The sequence below is a fragment of the Gracilinanus agilis genome, chromosome 4 (genome assembly GCF_016433145.1).
Source record: "Gracilinanus agilis isolate LMUSP501 chromosome 4, AgileGrace, whole genome shotgun sequence".
Lineage (NCBI taxonomy): Eukaryota > Metazoa > Chordata > Mammalia > Didelphimorphia > Didelphidae > Gracilinanus > Gracilinanus agilis.
In genome coordinates this window covers 156,559,536-156,576,737 of record NC_058133.1, presented here as the reverse complement: position 1 = coordinate 156,576,737, position 17,202 = coordinate 156,559,536, and the positions used below count along the sequence as shown (strand labels likewise).

At 36.7% G+C, this 17,202-nt stretch overlaps 1 protein-coding gene across 1 annotated transcript in view; it reads left to right on the top strand.

Moving 5' to 3' along the window:
* Positions 1–17,202, top strand: part of DISC1 (DISC1 scaffold protein) — a 420,969-nt gene that overhangs the window by 34,381 nt on the left and 369,386 nt on the right. The window contains exons 3-4 of the mRNA XM_044674988.1: positions 3,740–3,887; positions 12,776–12,905. Of these exons, the coding sequence (XP_044530923.1) occupies positions 3,740–3,887; positions 12,776–12,905 (278 nt within the window). The remainder of the gene's footprint in view (positions 1–3,739; positions 3,888–12,775; positions 12,906–17,202) is intronic.

The following is a 17,202-nucleotide window of genomic DNA, read 5'->3' as shown; positions in this document are numbered from 1 at the left end:
ATGGCGCTCCCCGGGCACCCCCTCCCCTGGCCTCTCGCCCCTCCACCCCCTCCCGCCAGAATTCCCCACTCCCAGCGCTTCCTGTTACACTTCCCAAGGGGATTCTGCAGGGCTGGTTGGAGCCGTAGGCAGATTGAATCCCACCCCCACCCCCCAACCCCTCCATGTGGCCCCAGGGTTGGGATAGGAGAAGCCCCAGTTCTTTCGGCTCTGGCTTCTCTCTTAAATCCACCCCGTGCCTCTTTCCCTTGCAAATAAATGTCGGAGACGTTCAGAGGGTTCCACTTCGGCTCTGGGGTTCCCCTTTCAGCTGGGAGACACTGGAAGATCAGAGATGATTACAGAGTTAAGCCTGGATCGAGGGAGGAGCACCCCCTTAAGCAAAAGTTTGTTCCCCTGAAGGAGTCCACTGAGCCCAGAGTCCCCGGGACACACCCACCCTACAGAACACAGTGGCTGTGTCCTCGCCTCCGATTCCCTGGATGAAGGAGAAGCTCCTGGCCTGCAGCTCCCCTTCACAAGGTCTGAGGACCTTCCAAACTAGCCCAGTCTGCCTTTGGAAATGAGGGCAGGGTCCAATCCATTCAGGCCTGGAAATGTGGAGGAGCAGAAGAATCAGGAGGCATTCCCTACCTGCCATTCAGCTCCCTCCTTTCTGCAGGCCAGCAGCTCTGCACCCTGAAAGGGCAAGAAATCTCATCCAGAAAAGGGAGAGGAACAAGGAACACAGAAGAGAACAGAGGAGGGAAGGGAGTCTTTCTAGTCACCTTTTTATTCACTTTCAGGAATACACATGCTAACTCACAGGCATGCATATGCCCAGGCCTTGAATAGCTCCACAAAAGGAGAGAGGAAAGCCTTTTGCCAGGTATCTGTGACCCTTTTGTCCCCTTAACTCACAGGTGACTTGGTCAAAAATGGAACTCAAGATGATTTCTTTCTGTCTCTTTCCGTGTCTTTTGTCTCCTTCCTTCCTTCTTTCCTTCCTTCTTTCCTTCCTTCCTTCCTTCCTTCCTTCCTTCCTTCCTTCCTTCCTTCTTTCCTCCCTACTAGCGAATGGCTCTTAATCTGGTAGGCATGTACCAATTCCACATTCATTTTCAGTGTTACACTTTTATCAGAGATGTTTTATTCAAATATTTTCCTCCATTCTAAATATTTTATTCTTCTGGTTGAATTTATTTTATTTCTGTAAACATGTTTAATTTTTATGTAATTTAAGTCTCTTTCATAATTTACAAGACATGATGATTAGTTACCAGTGCATTTCCAATACACAGTTTGAAAAGGCATAAACTTTAATTCTCCTCTAACTTTGTGATATTATGTTTTTTTGTATTTAGCTCATTTTATCCTTTTGTGATATAAAGTATAAGATATTGATATAAATCTATTTTCCATTAGATTGCTATTCACATTTATCAGTACTTCTTGTTGAATAAATATTTTTCCCCTCATTCCTTTCTATTCTTGGGCTTAATAGAGAACACAGTACTGTGCTCATTTCTTTATCTAACTTAGACAAATGATCAACTTCTATTTTTTAAATTTAGTAGCAGACAGACTTGATAAGTAGCATAATTTCACATCTGGTAATGTTTAAACTTTATTCATTCTACTTTTTGTTTCATTATTTTCAACTATCATTTACCTTTTTAAAAAATATGTTTTGTTCTAATTCTTTCAACTATCCCTTTGGTAATTTGATGTAATGGTAAATTTCTAAATTAATTTGGAAAATATTTGCATTGTTACTATATTGGAGTAGCTAGCTATGAACACTGATGACTTTTCTATTTATTGATTTTTGTTTTTCTTTTTCTGAAAATTGTTTTTAATTGTATGTACATACATTCTCTGTCTCTTGGTAGGGTAAGTCCTAGGTATTTAATTGTTTTAAAGTAGATTTCTCTTTCCATATCCTTTTTCTTTTTTCTTTTTTTTTGGTTTGTTTATAGGATGATTTTTATATGTTTATTTTTTTATTCTACTGTATTTCTGAGCTATTGTCTTGACTAATTTTAGGTTTAATTCTCAAGAATATTCTGAATGAAATATTATCAGCATATGGAAGTAGATGTCCCATTCTTGCTTACTCCTTTAATTTCTTTTTCTAGGGGGCCATATTGCTGTAGTTAGCATTTCTGGTACTCTGCCAAATAATAATAGTGATAGCAGATATGATGTTACTTCATTCCTGAGTTTATTGGGGAAATTTCTAATATTTCTCCATTAAAAATAATGCTAATTCTCAGTTTTAGATAATTTTTATTACATTAAGGAAAGACCTTTTATTTTTATTCTTTTAAGTGTTTTTAAAAATATGAGTGCTTTATTTATTGAAGACATTTTTTCCCATCTATTGCTATAATCATGTGTTTTTATTTTGTTATTAATAAGGTTTATCATGCTAATTGTTTCTGGCCCTTCCTACTTTTCCAGTCTTCTTATATTTTAGTCTACTCCATGTATTCTTTGATCCAGCAACATTGGCCATCTTGTTGCTCATCATATTCAATTTCCCAATTCTGTGCATTTTCACTTGTTGGCCACCATGCTTTCTATATTTTGGTTCCAACTTAGTTTTCCAGCTTACTTCCTGTTACTTTTCTTTATTCAACTCATGCCTCAGCCAAATTAGACAGTTAGCTGTTCTTCTAACTTGGGGATTCTTAACCTAGTGTCTCTGAACTTTATTTTTAATATTTTGATAATTGCATTTCTGTAGAATTGGCTTCCTTTGCAATCCTGCAAATTTTATTTTATGCATTTAAAAATATTCTAAGAAGTAGTAGAAATGACCAAAGGACTTCATGACTCCCTGTCTAATTTAGCATGTTGCCTCTTACTTCTCTACATTTGTATAGGTTATCCTCATTCCTGGAGCCAATTCCTTTCTCAGTTTTACCTTTCAGAATTCTTATCTTCCAGGCTTAGTTCAGATACCATTTCTTTCATGAACCCTTAAACCCAAGGTGAAAGTATTTTTTTCCTCCATCAGTTTTCCTAGAGCGTTCTGTAATATCATATTCTGGGTTGCATTATATTTATCTATTTGGGGACCATCTTGTCCTCTGCATACTCCACTCTCACCCCAGAAGAATGTAAACATCTTGGAGTTTGGCCTTTGCCATTATTTCATCTTTCTCTCTCTCTCATCTAGCATAATACCTGGAGAATAAATGTTTGTTGAATTGAATAGAGTTTGGATGGTAGTAGCTTTTTCAGAATTACCAACTTCAGTGGTATGTAAGTAAAACTAATGGGGTCTACTATAAATACAGGACAGGGTAGAAACTTTGTGAGGACCAGTCGAAGGAGAGAAATAAAAACCACTGGTTCAGATAACTTAGAAATCATGACATTAGGATAAAAATTATTTAGAAGCATGTTCCATTTGAATGAGACGAACATTTGTTAAATTCCTACGCTCTTCAAGATGAAGAAGTAGCATACTGGATAGAGAGCCTGCTTTGTAGTAAGGAAAACCTGGGTTTTAGTTCTTCCTCTAATATATATTCTGCATTCCTAGGGAGGGTCCTGAACCTCTCAGTTCCATAGGTAATTCCCTAAGATTGTAAGTTATAGAGAAAGGAATTGTAGGTCTGTCTCAATGGAAGGAATTTCTATATTATGTCATAGACTTGTACCAAAAAAAAAATGAAAAGCACTGAAAAGAAACATTCATCTTGAATTTCATGGTTTCATTTTTCTCTTTCTTATTCTCTTGGGTATCTAGCTGAAGAATTAAAACAAAAATTAGAAGACTTGGCAAAAGAAAAGAGCACCCTAAAGTTTCAGCTTCCTTCAAGACATCCATCCATTAGTTCATTTCTGGACCGTTTTGGAGCCCAAGTCCAATCTGCTCTCCACTGGGCTACACATAAGTAAGTACTTTTGATATTTACCATCACTCTATAGGTTTGCCTTTGCAAGGATAACATTTGGTATATGGGTTGTTTCTGTCCTTAATACTTGCTTTTATGCACTCTTCCTTCCTTATTTCTGCCTTTTAGAACCCTTATTTTTTAGTGGATTAAAGATTTAGTTGGCCTCTTGGAGGAAACTAAGACCCAACTGAGGCATCACTTCCTCCATGAAACTACTCAGTTGAAATTGTTCCTGGGTGGATTTTGCTAATGTGTCTAATAAGCATGATCAATTGATAGGAGAGTGGCATGCTTTTCTATTCATCTATGTTTTTTTTCTGTGAAATTTGAACTCTATTAAATAACCAAGAATGATATTTTACTATTGGCATTGTTGAAAGAAAAATTCTTTCCTTTTGAGCTTTTACACTAATTAATGAGATGAAACTCAGGACAAGAAAACAAAAAGAGTTTATTAAAAATATGTCAAGATGACAACATGTTGATGGTCTGGCTACTGAAGGTCAGCAAGCTTTTCATAGTGGACCAGCTTTTTATAATGAACTTTTAAAATGAAATAGACAATTCTGAGGTTCTCATAGCAAAAGATGTTGGCTGTTGCAGCTCATTTCCTCCCCTTTGCATGGCACTTTGCACAGGCAGGACCTTTAAAAAAGTCCTTACTATCATGTCTTAAAATCAATATATAAGTATTGGTTCCAAGGCAGAAAAGTGGTAAGGGCTAGGCAGTTGGAGATAAGTGACTTTCCCAGTGTATAATTTTCGTAAAATCCAAGATTTAAAAAAATTTTGAGAGAAATTTCAAGAAAAGAAGCTCGCTAACTCCTTGAATCAAGAAAGTGAACTGTTTGGAGAAAGAAAACTATAAAGAAACCTACACTGCATCAGAAGATCCAGAATGAATTTTGGGATGTAATTGATTGAATCGAAGGGGGTTGAACACATTTATTCTGAATATAAACTCTCATGCCAAAGGGAACTGCCCCCAATTGGCTTTTTGTCAAAGCGCCTAGCAAACATTAGTTTTGCTCTTTCTCTTCTATTTTCCTCTTATCTCCAACTATTGTGGTTTCCTCTTAGAATGTGCAATTGTATGCACCTTTAGCTAGAAGATCTTTAGAGGTAAAAGCTAGTTATGTTAAATGATTCACTGGGGAGACTAGTCTCCCAAAGAATCACAGGGGGGATTGTGAACTCTCCCCTTGCCTATTTTTAGTTAATCAAATCAAGAATTTAAAGTACCCCTACTTACCATTAAGTATGAGAGTTCACAAGTCACTTACTAGAGTAAGTGGCAACTTCAAAAGCCACTGCCCCCCCTACCCCCCACCTTGGGCAGTGCTAGGCAAATTGAAAAACTGCAACTGGTTTCTGTGAAGAAGGAGTGACAGGAAGTGATGTAGAAAAAAGGGGTATAAAAAGAGAACAACATGGTCTAGCATTCTTTCCTTTCTTGGCTTCTGGAGAGATTGGTTCTGGAGATTCCTTTCCTGGCTTCAAGGAGACCTGGATCCTGCATTGGCTTGCTGGGTGAGTGACTGAGATTCCTACCTTGGCTTTAGAGGAGGTTGTGTTGGTAGAACCCTGGCTGAATACAACACTAGGACTTCTGGCTGAGGATTACCAGGAAATTTATGTGGAGACAAGAGTCTTGGGGAAGCCCTGACAGGGCTGAACCTGGCTTCTCAGGAGAAGGGCTGGTAGGCTTATTAGAATCTGTCTCTTTATCTACATTTTTCCACTCTTACTCTTTCCACCTCTTTGTAAATAAAGCTGCTAAAAGTCATTTTGACTTAAGCTATAATATTTTTAAATTGGTGATCACAATATTACTTTAGAATTCTCATATTTAGCATAAAACCTAAATTTAAACTCTTACACCAGGGTCACATAGCTAAGAAGTGTCTTAGGCCAGATTTAAACCTAGGACCTCTTACTTCCACATCTGGCTTTCTCTCCACTGATCCATCTAGCTGCCCCGTGGGTAGGATTTTATGCATGACAATTCCCACACAGATGAGTTATGTGACTTGTCTGTGTGACAGTCTGGGTGATGCTTCCCCCCAACACTGATTGACCAGTAGGGCCAAGAACACAATTGTCACTGAGTCAATTAATCTTTTAATGACATAAACATAATATAAATGAATGATATACAACTTAGACTAGTATATAGAGAAATACAAACAAGTACAGGTAAGTATCATAACAACAACACAGTTAAACACCTTATCAGGTAACTACTGTCAATCTCTTTGTCTCAGTCATATTGATTAACAAGCATTTATTAAGAGTCTACTGTGTACTAGTACTATAGATTCAAAGAAAGGAAAAAGAGTAGTCCTTACTCTCATGGAGTCCATAAGCTACTGGAGGAGACAGCATTCAAGTAGCTTTAAATAACTATATACAAATGAGATATGTCCTAGATGAATTGGATTTTGTCCTAGAGGGAAGATGGACTGGGAGAGACTTCTTGAAAAGGTGGGACTTTAGCTAAGACTTGAAAGAAACCACAGTTGCCAGTAGACAGAAATTAAGAAAGAAAGAATTCCAGGCATAGAGGACATGTCACCAGGGGAAATGCTTGGAGTTAGGAGAGATAGAGGGTCTTATATGAGGAACAGGAAGAAAACCCATGGCATTTTAACACAGTATATAATGGGGAGTAAGGTATAAAAAGACTACAAAGGTAGAAAGGGCTTTAAAAGTGAAACAGAGAAAATGCTATCTACATCTAGAGAAGGAACTGTGGGAGTAGAAATCCAGAAGAAAACATATGATTTATCACTTGTTTATATGGGTGTATGATTTGGGGTTTTGGTTTTAAAAGATTACTATATTACAAAAATGAATTACATGGAAATAGGTTTTGAGTAGTACTATATGTATAACCCAGTGAAATTGCTTGTCAGTTATGGGAGGGGGAAGGTAAGAAGGGAGGAAGACAACAAGAATTGTGTAACCATAGGGAAAAAAATTTTTTTTAACTAGAAAGTGGAACAGAGGATTTTATATTTGATCTTGGAGTTAAGAGGAAGACATTGAACCAAAGGCTATTATAATGGTCCAAGAAGTAGGTGATGAGAGATTGTTTCATACCACAGAATCTAAACATCTCCCAGCTTAAGTCTGATTCAAAATATCCCTGGGGTATGGGTGCCTATTCCACTGTACTGTATTTCAGGACTTCAATAATTTCAAAAGGGGCCAAATTCCCTCTAACCTTTCTTTTTCTATTGGTTTTAATTCATTTAGTAAGAAGTAGAAGAGTGATGTGATAGAACTGCCTGTCTCCCACCCACATACACTACTAAGAATCAGAAGACCTGGATTCTAGTCCTACCTTTGCTACTAACTAGCTGTATGGTTTTGAGCAAGTCATATTACATGCTGAGTCCCTAGTTTCTTCAAGGCAATTCAACTAGAAAACCTCCAAGGCCCCTTGCAGGTCTGACATTCTATGATTTTAAGAAAGTCCAAGTTGAGGCAGTTAGGTGGTTCAATGGATTGAGAGTTAGGCATAGCGATGGGAAGTCCTGGGTTCAAATGTATCCTTAGATTCTTCCTAGCTATGTGACCTGTTATAAGGGTTGTTGAACCCTTATAGATTATTGGTATTTGTATAGGTATTACCAATACCTGTGTCCTGAGTGACAGGCTGTTGTTTTGACTGTTGAGAAAGATGGCTTCTCTAAACAGTCTGTAAGAATTCCAGCTCAGGTCAGTTATATAAAAATATATTTATTTTAGGTATATAATTTAAAGAAAGGGATAGTAAAAGGAAAACAGGTGGAAAGGTATTTCTTATATTATAGGTGAATGATTTATGAATGTTGAATATGAATAATAATTATGAATATTATATTATGTAGGTCCCTATGCTAATAAATCTTAACTATAACCACCCAAACCAATCTGGTCCACGAGGACCTTCTTCTCCTTTGACAGAGTAGAAGCTATCCTCTCTTCCTATTCTATCTAAAACCCCCAAATCCTTATTTATCTATCCTAATCTAAAAACTTATAAACAACAAGAATAAGTCAGGCTTCTCTTTCCTGCTGCTCAGATGTGATTTCCAGCTGATCAGAGTTTCCACTGCTTTCTCCACTCTAACAGGTCATATTTTACTGCCACCTCTTGGAGCAGACTCAGGTACTGCACCCAACAAACTCCTCTCCTCTGGCCGGATAAGCTGATTTATTCTCAGAATGTAAATTCACTAAAAATTTCCAAACTCACAGAGCTGCTCTCTTTGAATCACCTTCCTTGTTCAGGTCAGCCCAGAGTGCCTCAGTAGATGAACTGCGTTTCTCAAAGCTCTTTGGGAAAATTCTCTCCCATCAGTCATCTCTGAGATTCCATTCAGATTTAAAGAAACCCAATTTATTAATCTCTTTTATGTATCTATCAATAAATTATGCTACTTAACTCTATTTTCTAATGAACTCTTAACTAATTAACGAATATTTCTCTACAGACCCTGAGCAAATCACTTAATCCCAATTTCCCAAAACTTAATTGTTCTGTCTTGGAACTAATTCTTAGTATCTTTTTTAAGACAGAAGGTCAGGGTTTAAAAAGGAAAAAAAAAGGTCTAATTGTCGCTTATAATCTTTGATACTAATTACCATTTTGTAAAGGTTAGTTTGTACAGTATCTTGCGTAGAAAGCTCTGTTTTGTCCTGATTGTCATGCTTGCAATTTGGCTAAGTTGCCACCAGGTGGACAAGAGTATTTCAACTATGAGAATATGTTATGAAAAGTTTCTCTCAAGTATGCTGGTATGTCTCCCTACAAGGTTATCTTGTATCTATTTTGGGGTATTTTTTGCATACCCAAATATATGTATATTGTCTCCCCTATCAGAATATAAGCTACTTGAGAGCAGGGCCTTTTGTGTTTTGTTTTTGTATTCTTATCCCCTGGCACATAGAATACATCTAATAAATGCTTGTCCATTGATTGGATAATTGAATCAAAGGGAATATAATACATTATTCTAGTCAACTATGTTTCCTATAAAAATAGAACTATTAGAATGGTAAAATAAGAATAATAATCACTAATTGCTAATATTGAAAGGTCAGATGTAATTTAGAGCAAGTCTTGAAGATTAGCTTTTTATTGTTCTATGAAAAATCAACAGAATAGGAAATAAAAGAATTTTTAAAATCAGGTAAAACATGTATAAATACAACATTGTAACAAACTAGAGGAAAAAAATTATATATAACTCCTTTACCATACAGTAATGATAACTGAAGTCTAAAGAAATCTAGTGACAAAAAATCCCACAGTTTTCTCAGTTTCCTTATTTATAAAATGAGTTGGAAGAGGAAATAATGGCAAACTACTCAAGTATCTTTGCCAAGAAAATACCAAATCAGATTACAAAGAGTCAAACACAACTAAAACCCCTGAACAACAGCAACAACATTTGTAATTTGCTGTGAGGTAGTTGGGTGATATAGAAGGATATATGACCTATTCTTTCCCTAAAGGAATTCACAATAGAATTGCTTTTCTGAGTCTTCTTCAAGCTAAGGGATTTGGATTACACAATTTCTTTGGAGGCAGTACAGAAAAAGGACCTCAGCTTTGGAGTCCATGCCATACCACCTCTGATGCTACATGAACTTAGGCAAATTATATGTCACTTCATCTCTCTTGGGCCTCATTTTCCAAAGAAAGATTTGGGCTAAATGACCTCTGAGGTCCCTTCTAGCTCTAGATTAATAATCCCAAATCCCTTTTCAATTCTAAAATTCATTGATCTGAGCTGGGCGTAGAGTATCTTCTGATAATCTCAGTATAATGATCGTCATCTAATGTATCTGACTCAGAACCCCCCAGTGATGTACATACATTTCTTAGACACTAGCATATACATTTTAAAAAATTAAATGAGTGCTTTGTGTAAAACAGTCTGCTTGAAGATGGATAGTCGGTATTTTTTTACTGACTAATCAAGATTTCCTTTCCTTATGAAGACTTCAGGAGGTGGGCCCCTTAACAAAGCAAAGAGTACTTGAAAACATTGGGAAATTCTGAATGTTGTTTGACTGGTGAGGAGGCAATGATGTGTAATCATCGTAAGGCACATACACATTAATAGTCTGGCACTCGAAGAGTTGATACACAGATGGCTGTCTATTTCCTTTATTTTTATGTGACGGGAATATTCACACATAATGGTCACGTGGTGATTGTAATTGATGGAATACAGATTCTACTGCTGTGCCAATTATGGCTGAAATTTTTCAATGGGGGTGGAATTCTATCTTAAAGATTGTTTTTCCCCACCTCCCCACCCCCTGAGACCAAACAGAAGGGTCAACATTTTTTTCAATCACAAGTGCTTAGATGGATTCTGCCTAATCTGCACTGGAGTATGTAAGATGATAAGTACACACAGTTTCCATTGGCACACACATTCTCTGCCTGAGTGCCTTTCCAAGACACCCATATTTTAATACTTGGCTCTCAGAGGTTTGTTCATTTTTATATACAGATTAGTTTATAACAGAATCATTCTAATTTGTATTGTTGGGGGAGATTTGTTGAGAATTATTTCACATAAAGGAAGCAAAAACAGTCAGAAAGTAGCAGAGCATGACTTGGTGGACCAAGGATGAGACTAATGGTCAAAAACAGACTTTGTTTCAAAACTAAATTACACTGTGGCCCGGGGAAGATCATTGCAACTGTCTGTGGCTTAGTTTTCATTATTAGGATACTGGCTTTTCACAGGGGGCTGTCATTTGGATTATGTGATGAATATGACAAATGATAATATGGCCAGTTTCCAATTTCTGTCCACGGAATATCTATCTTGTAGATCATCTGTGATTAATTTTAAATTTCAGACAAGCTCCCCTTCCTCACCCCTCTCCAGATGGTACATGTTTAGGAGATTTCAGACAAATCTTAATACTAACCTAATCAAAGCAATTTAAGGAGTAAGTCTGGTGCAAAGAACTCCTACAAACCGTCATCTGTGTCACTGTAACCTTCCATTTCCACAGATAATTAAGAATGGACAAAAGCTTTTTTTTTTTAATCTTCAGAGCTCCTTTTTCATTTTTATATTTCTATGGCAATATGGTACATAGTATGTTGGAAGGTGGTAAATATTATATTATTCCATTTTACAGATGGAAAAAATGAAAGGATGAAAGGTATAGTGGCTGGATCTATCAATGTGTACTTATTGAAATCCTAATATAATGGGTTCTGTAAAGGAAACGAAAGAAGTCTGTAGATTTGTTAGGGAGAATGTTGACTATTATTACCATTTTATATCATTAGATTTACAGTAAAATATAACAAATAATAGATGACAGGCCATATATAAGATATAGAAACTATGTGTTCATAACAAATAGAATTGGTCAAAGGCATTTAGCAATTTATGAAATGATCTGGGAATACAATGAGGCTCCATTGCTCTGATGGTCCAAGGTGAATGTGGTTATTCTTGTTATTTTCCTTATAAAGAACAAATAAATTGCAATACATTATATAGTTGCTTCACTTACTTTGTAGATGACCTCTTAGGATTTTAAAAAAATAATGCATGGAGGGAAAGAGAAGAGCTTTTAGTAAATAATTATTGAGAAATTAGAAGAGGTGGTTGAAGTTAGGGTCAGATTTTCCATTTTACTTACTAAAATATAGAGAAATAGATAATTCAGTTGTAGTTTTCAGCTAAAAAAAGGTCGCATCTTTCTATCAGATGAATCTCAATAATAGTGAGAGCATTATAAGCAAAAATATAATTATGAAATGGAAGAAGCCAGGCTTTGTACTAAAGGTGGAAAGCTTAACTTGACATTTTTAGGACATAGAGTTTACACCTCAGACTGTCAGATACCACAGAGATGTAGCAAGTCTTAAAATGTAATTGCAGGCTAAGCTATCCTTGGTGATTTACTAATTGATGTAATTAATTTAAAAGGTATCCTTGGCTTCATGGCTACTCGGCACACGGACATGTTCCAATATTTTAATGAAGTAGAACTTATCTTCAAGTAAAAGCCAAAGGACTGTGGTAGAGATTAAAAAAAACATGCTTATAAATCTCTTAATATAGTAAAAGCTCCTTAAGAGAGCTTTTCTGCTGAGCCCTGATCCAACATCTGTGAGTTTGTCACATTTGGGGGAAAAAAACCCTTAGAGCAATCAACCAATCAATTAATTAACCGGCATTTATTAATTGTTTATGTTTTAGGCATTGTGCTAAGTCTGAGGATAAAAAGAACGACAAAAGAGATTCTGTGGTCTCAAAAAGCACATATTTAAATTTTTTTTATTGTGGTAACTATGTTGTAATAAATTATTATTATTATTATTTTTAAACCCTTAACTTCCACCTTAGAATCAATTGATTCTAAGGCACAAGAGTGGTATGGGCTAGGCATTTGGGATTGAGTGACTTGCCCAGGGTCACACAGCTAGAACATGTCTGAGGCTATATTTGAACCCAGGACCTCCTGTCTCTAGGCCTGGCTCTCAATCCACTGAGCCACCCAGCTGTCCCTTTTAATGTATTATTTTATCAATTAATTCTCAATTATATTTCTTTTCTTTTTCTTTTTTTAGTTCTATTCAGAGACAATTTTTGACAATTGTTTTTTGATGTAGAGTGTGGTTTCAGTAGGCATCCTTATAGTATCTTCTCTAGAAGATCCACTTTCTTGATTTGGGGTGTTGGCAATTTTCTTTTCCTAAAATTGCTTGAAAAGATCTTAAACCTTGGAATTTAGGATAATTATACAGACTTGATGACTGTTTAATATGCCAATAAATACATTTTGCTGATTTCTAGACTTTATTTACAAGACTGCTCCAATTATAAGGTTTTACTGTTTTACCTCCTAAGGGTCAGCAGTGAAGAAACCCAACCACAGCTCAGAATGGAGCTGAACCTCTCAGAATTTGCAGCTCAGGACAGACTCCAGGTTTCCATCACCAGGAGAGATTGGCTTCTTCAAGAAAAGCAGCAATTGCAGGTAAAGGGATGATGAAGTTGCAAGAAAAAAATGCTCTATTGGCAAAGTGATTTTGCAGCCATTTGAGGAGAATGCGGTAAATTGGAAATCTTTTCTTTGCTTCAATGTAGCAATTAGAGCTTTGGCTGGAATCCAATAAGATTCTCTAAGCAGTGATTGGTAGAGGACTGTCACAGGGGTTGTATGAATCTCATTATAAATGAGGGGCTGAAAACTCAGTGGCTTTTGTGCCTATTTTTGACATTCTTCATTATCTTTTGAATATGCACTCTGTGTTTTCCAGGCTCATTTGTCATCTCTGATCATGTTAACTTTTCAAGTTTTTTTTTTTTTATGATAAAAAGAATTTTACAAAATACAATCCCTTTTGGAAACCTTTGTTATATCAAATTGTGAGCAATGGTAGACCAGGAAAATATAAACCAGTGCCGGATAGGCAATGAAAATGATGGGTAAAAGCCAATCCCTGAGATGGCTCAATGTGGAGAATGGATGGGAGCCAAAGGTCAGTGTAAGGCACTGAGTCTGAGGTCACCAGTCCTAAACTCATAGAATCTTAGTTAACAGAAGAAACCCTTAAGATGACCTAGTCTAAGTGTTGATCCATTTTTAATATGTCCAACAAATAATAGTCAGCCTTCTATTCAAGACTTGTAGCTTTGGGAGCCAGAAATCACTCCAATTAGAAGTCTCAACAGAGCAATCATTTAGAAACAGATGAGCATGAAGGAATTATAGAAGTAGAAAGGATCTATCCTAGACAAATAAACCTCAACATTGTGAAGGCTGGTGATGTGATCTAAAAGCAATAAAATAGAGTTCAGAAGCCTCCTATTTCCCTTTTTTCCCATCCTCCCAACACACACACACACACACACACACACACACACACACACACACACACACACACACACACACACACTATACCACAGTCCAGTGCTGGCCAAAGCCATTGATTCACTTTCTAAGAGATGGTCACCCTTGAGCTACATTCACTGGCTACTCTAATACATCAACCTGCAGTGGCTAACAGAGAGCAAGACTCCTAAAAAGTAATTTAGTTTTCATATTCTACCCTAACCATTACTCTAGCCACAGAGTTATGGATTCAGATGGAAAAGAAGGCAGGAATAAATATTATTAAATAGTAAATAAAAATATTAAATATCAAACACCTACTGTGTGCCAGGTACTCTTCTAAGTACTCAGAAACATCTGATTTGATCTTCATAATAATTCTGGAAGGTGGGGACTTTTATTATACCCATTTTGCTTTTGAGAAAATAGAAGCAAACATGGGTTAAGTGACTACCTCAGAGTCCCATAGCTAGTATCAGAGGTTGAATTTGCACTCACATCTTCTTGATTCCAGGCCTAGCTCTTTATCCTCTGTAATACCTATAGGTGAACTTCACAGTCCAGTGTGGACACCTAGAAATTGTTTTGAGGAATAATGTGAAGTGTTTGAGCATACTGATGGAAAGTACTTGGCCCTGGATTATGATGGCGAGGTAGGATATTTCTAGAATGCACCTGAATCCTTTTGACTGGTTCTATGGTTCCCTTGGCATGAACTGAGCCCAGGGTTCTGCCTGGAGTCTCACCATTCTTCCCAGCATTGCTCTGGATAAGGTTTTTGCTGTTCCTTCAGAATATCTAGATCTGCCTGCTTAGTATAGGGAAGATCAGACTGACCTTGAAGGTTGGGATATTTCCTTGGGCTTTTCCTTTTCAATGTTGTAGTATCAGATATTTAGTTTTTTCCTACAAATATGCTCTTTTAAAAAAAATCTCTTATCTTCTGTCTTAGTATCAATTCTGAGTCCAAAGTGGCAAGGGTTCTGCAATTGATGTTAAGTGATTTTGCACAAGGTCACAGAGGAAGGAAATATCTGAGGTTAGATTTGAATCCAGGTCTTCCTGACTCCAATCCTGATATTCTATTCACTGAGCCATCTACTTGCTTCTATTGATCTGTTCTTTGATTTTATATGTCATCATTTCCAGTCAGGAAGGATATCTAGTAGGAATCTTATGATTTTTTCAAGTGAACTTCAAAGTTGAAGTTGCGTTTGATTTTTTTGTTTGTTTGTTTTTGTTCTGACCTTTGATTTTATATCAGTGTAGGGAATTCCTGGTGTAGAATTGACAGTTTATATGTGAGTACCAGGGCAGGAATTAAGTAATTTTCCCAGTGGGAGCCTAAAGCAGTTAGGACCTGAAGCCTTCTTAAGTCTATGGCTAGCTTTCTATTCATTCTATTCATTTCTATTCATTCACCTTAGTAGGTGAATAATGAGAAAATCAGCATGCTATCAGAATATAGAAGATGAGTTTCATAATAAGGGACCTGATTTCTTTTAAAATAATTTTTCCTTTATTTGAGTTGGTAAGCAATTTCATACAGGCTTTATATGTACAATAATGTAAAACATTTTTCCATATTTATTATTTTCTGGAAAAGATCTCAAACAAACAAAAAAGAAAGGGAAATATAGTATGTTTTGGCTTGGATTCAGACTCCATCAATTCTTTCTCTGGAAGTGGATGATATTTTTCATCATGAGTCTTCAGGATTATCTTGGATCACTGTATTGCTGAGAATAGCTAGGCCATTCACAGTTGTTCAAAATATATTGCTGTTACTGTGTACAGTGTTGTTCTGGTTCTTCGCACTTCACTTTGTATCAGTTTATGTAAGTCTTTCCAGGTTTTTCTGAAATCATCCTGCTCATCATTTCTTATAGCATATGAGTATTCTATTACAGTCATACACCACAATTTGTTTAGCAATTTCCCAATTGATGGGCATCCTAAGGAGCTTATTTTCTGAAGGCAACAGACTTACCAGGATGGGCACAGATGGATGGATTGATGAGAAGAACTAAGGGACTTGTTTCAGCCCAAAGTTGGTAGTAATATCTTCAGTTCCTCAACATAATCCCATCAGCTTCTATTTCCTTTGCCAGTTTTGGGAGGGTAAAAGTAAGGAAAGAAACATTCATTAAGTGCCTATCATATGCTAGGTATTTTACAAATGTTATCTCAGTTGATCCTCACAATAATCCTGGCCTGTAGGTGTTTTGTAATTTTACAGTTTGAGAAAACTGAGATAAATAAAGCTAAGTCATTTGACAACTTGTATGTAAATTATAGCTGTAAGTTCCATACTGGAAATTAAAGTACTCGTCAGTATGTTTCCAAAGCAGGCAGGACTAGAATATAGGTCCTTCTTACTTCAGGATCATCTTTCACTGATAGTAAATGTCTGAGGGCAGATTTGAACTGTCTACCTAATTCTAGTTCACAGTATTTTATTCACTGGACTGCCTAGCTGTCTCTAGTGTTCTCTTCCACAGCAATTTGTGTCTTGAATGCTATTGTTACCAATATCTTGAAATATTTAAAGTATTTACTGTGTATCAAAGTTCTTGTCCTCAAGGATTTTCCATTCTATTGCTTTGGTGGTGGAGGATGGGGGTAAATTCAGATTATGTGCAAAGTAGTTTCTTGGAGTGCTGGACAGTCACTCCTGATAAGACCCTGGTATTCGACTTGAGACTGGAAGAAAGCTAGCAATTCTATTCTATGAGGTGAATACTGTATGTGGAAGCACTAATGGACTAGTTTATCTCAAATGCAAAATGCAGGGAGGAAAGTAATAGGTGGTAAACTTAGAAAATTAGTTTGAAACTGTATTGTGAAGGGCTTTAAGTGCCACCTGAGGAGTTTGCATTTTATCCTAAAGGCAAGAGGAAACTTTTTTGAACATGGTAATAACAGGGTTATTACTCACATTGCTGAATTTAAAAATCTGACCTCAGACACTTAACTAAGCACTCACTTAACCCTGTTTGCCTCAGTTCCCACATTTTTAAAATTAGCTGGAGAAAGAACTGGCAAACCACCTCGGTATCTTTGCAAAGAAAACCCCAAATGATGGTCATGAAGAGTCAGCCACCACCGGAAAATGATTCACCACAATGATAACATGGTTAGATTTTTCTGTAGGAATATCAATTTGGCATTTGAGGGATGGATTGAAGGGAAGGGAGACTAGAGACCAGAAGACCAATTGGGAGTCTGGTTCATAATCTGCATGGAAGGTAATAAGGACCTGAACCAGGATGAGCACTTTGGGAGGGGAGAAAACAGGACACAACTGAGAGATCTTGTCGAGGTACAAATTATAATACCTGGAAAATAATTAGAAATAACGAAATGAAGGATGAGAGAAAGTCAGAAGTGGAAGCTAAGCCTGATGTTTTGAACCTAAGTGACATGAAGGATGTTTGTG